Genomic DNA, 3,138 nt, shown 5'->3' with positions numbered 1-3,138 from the left:
ATATATATATACATATACATGTGTATATTTCTAATGAAATATTTTTAATGGAATTAATAACTTATTTTTCACTAATATAAATAAAAAAGTTACTATATGTTATCTATAAATCAATGTTTCCAATTAAATTAATTAATAAATCATTAAGTCAACCTTCCGATGCTGCTATGGCAGATCCTGGAAGACGATTTCGCTCTCTTAGTTCCGAGCAAATTTATCGCGGATTCTTTGGCGACAAGTCGCTGTAGCTCGGTGAGAAACCTGTCAGCGAAATTGTCCTGCGAGAAGAAAGGATGCTGCAGCAACGTGAGACACTTCGGTCTAACAGTAGGATCTGTACGAAGACACTGCGTCAAAAAGTCGACTGCCACCGAGCTCCACGTTGGAAAGAGATTTCGAAGATTCGTGGGTCGTGTTAAATCAACAAACTCATCAGGTTTTGTGTATCGGATTATATGTTTGTTCATCGGTTTGTAAAGAGGACCTGTTTTAATATATTGCTAGATACAATTCTCGGAGAGAAGCGTTTATATTTGTGACTATAATTGCATGGTAAAGTAATTGTGATTAGATGCTCCATTTTTATAGTTATTTAATAATTATTTAATAATAACCATATATGTATAATTCTTTTACAAAATATAAAAAAATTGTATGATTGTATGATTAAAAATAACTTAAGTTGGATATAATTTAACATTATAATTTAACAGTATTTAACAGCAAATAAAGAATTTAACAGTAAATAAGTAATTCGCACTTAACGACATATTAAATTAAATAAAACAAATTTAGAAATTAGTTAAGTTACAATAGTTTTGCCCAAAAAAAATTATGCATGAATAATATATTTTATAATTAAATTTTATTCAATTATGTTTATATGTAATATTGAAAATGATTCGATCGGACTCGAAACGTCTATTATTTGTTATTTGCTTTAGATTATGATAATTATATTTGTTTCTTATATTTACACATTTACATTGTTGTTATTGATTCATAGCCTTTCTAAATATTTATTTTTAATTTGTATTATTGAACCATGTTATATGATGCATTTTAAAATTAAATATCTATTATTGAAATTGTAAGTCCAACAATAAGGTAAAGAATGTAAAGATATATCCATATCATTTACAAAAATTTCAAATCTACAAAACGCTTATTTTCTTTTTTTATGTTCTCCAATATTTATATTATCGTAATAAATAAAAATATGAGAGAATTTTTAAAATTAATAAACTATTTTATCAATTCTTCAGTTATCTAACAAGATTCATCATCTATCCTCTTCAACTTACCGAGGATCTTCGTGATGCGATACAGCTGGTCGATGTCACTGTTGCCGGGAAAGAGAGGTTGACCGGTGATCATCTCGGCGTAGATGCACCCGGCCGCCCAGACGTCGATCTCTCTACCGTACTTGGATTCACCGACGAGAAGTTCTGGCGCGCGATACCATCTCGTCGCCACGTAATCGGTACAAGACTCGTTGGTAATGTATCGTGCGAAACCAAAGTCGCAAAGCTTAATCACGCCATTAGGTGATACGAGCACATTCTCGGGTTTTACGTCACGATGCATGATCTGTCGAAAGAAAAACCTTCTATCTCATTAAAATCAGACAAATAAAAAGAAAATGTTATAATTAAACCTTTGCGAGTCTGATAGAATATATTAACGAACGCTTCTTGCAAAAGTGGCTGAAGAAATCTTTAAATTTCTAAAAATAGAAGAGTCAAAATAGAATTAACTGTTTGTGGAAAAAGGTCAAGCTAGTTACATGATAAGATACAAATTGTATCCCGTTTGTAGAATCTTCATTTAAAATCTAATTGCAAACGGGGAAATGCGTAATGTTTTCTGTTAACGCTAGAACTTTCTGAGCTCGACTAAATGCGGCAACCATTGCCCTCGTTTGTTACAATGCTATCATTCATTAAGTATCCGACCCCGTCGCGTGTTACTACACATGCACAGTTTACTGCAACTCGGAATTTAAGCGTCACGGCCGTGAACTTTACCGTAACGGAGGTGGCACTTATTGCCAAAGGTTGCTGATAAACGGAAGTACATCATCATGCGCTCAGATACATAGTTTGCATCTTTCAAATGCATAAATTATAATTAAATCAAAATTTTAGCTTGAAATCTGAATATTATTTATTATAATAACCACTTTTTAAGGAGTTCACGTAACTCTTTAAAAAATTAAATTATATCAGAATATCATAATAAATGTAATATAACAAAATTTACGTTTTATTGTAGATTGATTTTTAATATTATAATGAATATAATCAGAACTGGGTAGTAACTAACTTAAAACATTAAAAGTTAAAAAAGAAGTTAAAAAGTTAATAACTTTTAACTTAACTTAGTTAATTTTAAATGCATTAAATTTTAACTTAACTAAATTACTTTTAAATGTTAACTTTTTAATTTTTTTTTAAGTTAAGCAATTTTTTTATCTCTTTTAAATATCTTAGAAAATAATAAGATATAATAAAACTAAGGACATATATTCGTAATCTGTTCATATTTTAAGATCATCTTAAGTAATTTCTTAAGATGTTAATACAGCTCTCTGATTGGTTTATACGGTTATGCTTCATAAGTCTTAATCCGGATCTATAATAGGTTTTAAGCCTTAAGTCATAAGAAATTAACCAATTACAGTCAAATATTCTTCTCACATTCGATTGTAATTGGTCAATTTTTTATAGTTTAAGACTTATTAAAATGTAATTACTGTATCTTCTTTATGTGCTAGCTGTTTTTTAAAAGTTATATAACTTATATAATTATATCGTTATGTGTTATATACTTATATCACATATGAATAAAAAATTAAAAATTTAATTTACTTAATAATCTATATGTAGTTATTTAATCTCATTTTAAGAAAAATTAGGACATTTTGATTTAAAAATAATTTTTTCAAAATTACCTTTTTTAACTTAAGTTAATTTAACTTAAGTTAATATTGACTTAACTTACGTTAAGTTAATTTTTTATTCCTTCAATTTTTAACTTAACTTTATTAATTTTGTAAAGCCATTAACTTTAAGTTTATTCAGTTAAAAAAAACATTAATTTACTCAACCTTGAATATAATAAATTGCGATTTTTAGT

General features: G+C 28.1%; 1 protein-coding gene across 1 annotated transcript in view; it reads right to left on the bottom strand.

Moving 5' to 3' along the window:
- Positions 1-3,138, bottom strand: part of LOC105627542 (cyclin-dependent kinase-like 4) — a 5,495-nt gene that overhangs the window by 1,486 nt on the left and 871 nt on the right. The window contains exons 3-4 of the mRNA XM_012208823.1: positions 1,305-1,590; positions 154-484 (exon numbers count right to left, since the gene is read on the bottom strand). Coding sequence (XP_012064213.1) covers positions 154-484; positions 1,305-1,590 — 617 coding nt within the window. The remainder of the gene's footprint in view (positions 1-153; positions 485-1,304; positions 1,591-3,138) is intronic.

This window comes from Atta cephalotes (genome assembly GCF_000143395.1).
Source record: "Atta cephalotes unplaced genomic scaffold scaffold00009, whole genome shotgun sequence".
Taxonomy (NCBI): domain Eukaryota; kingdom Metazoa; phylum Arthropoda; class Insecta; order Hymenoptera; family Formicidae; genus Atta; species Atta cephalotes.
The sequence above is the reverse complement of the archived record's forward strand: the minus strand, read 5'-3'. Positions and strand labels throughout refer to the sequence as shown.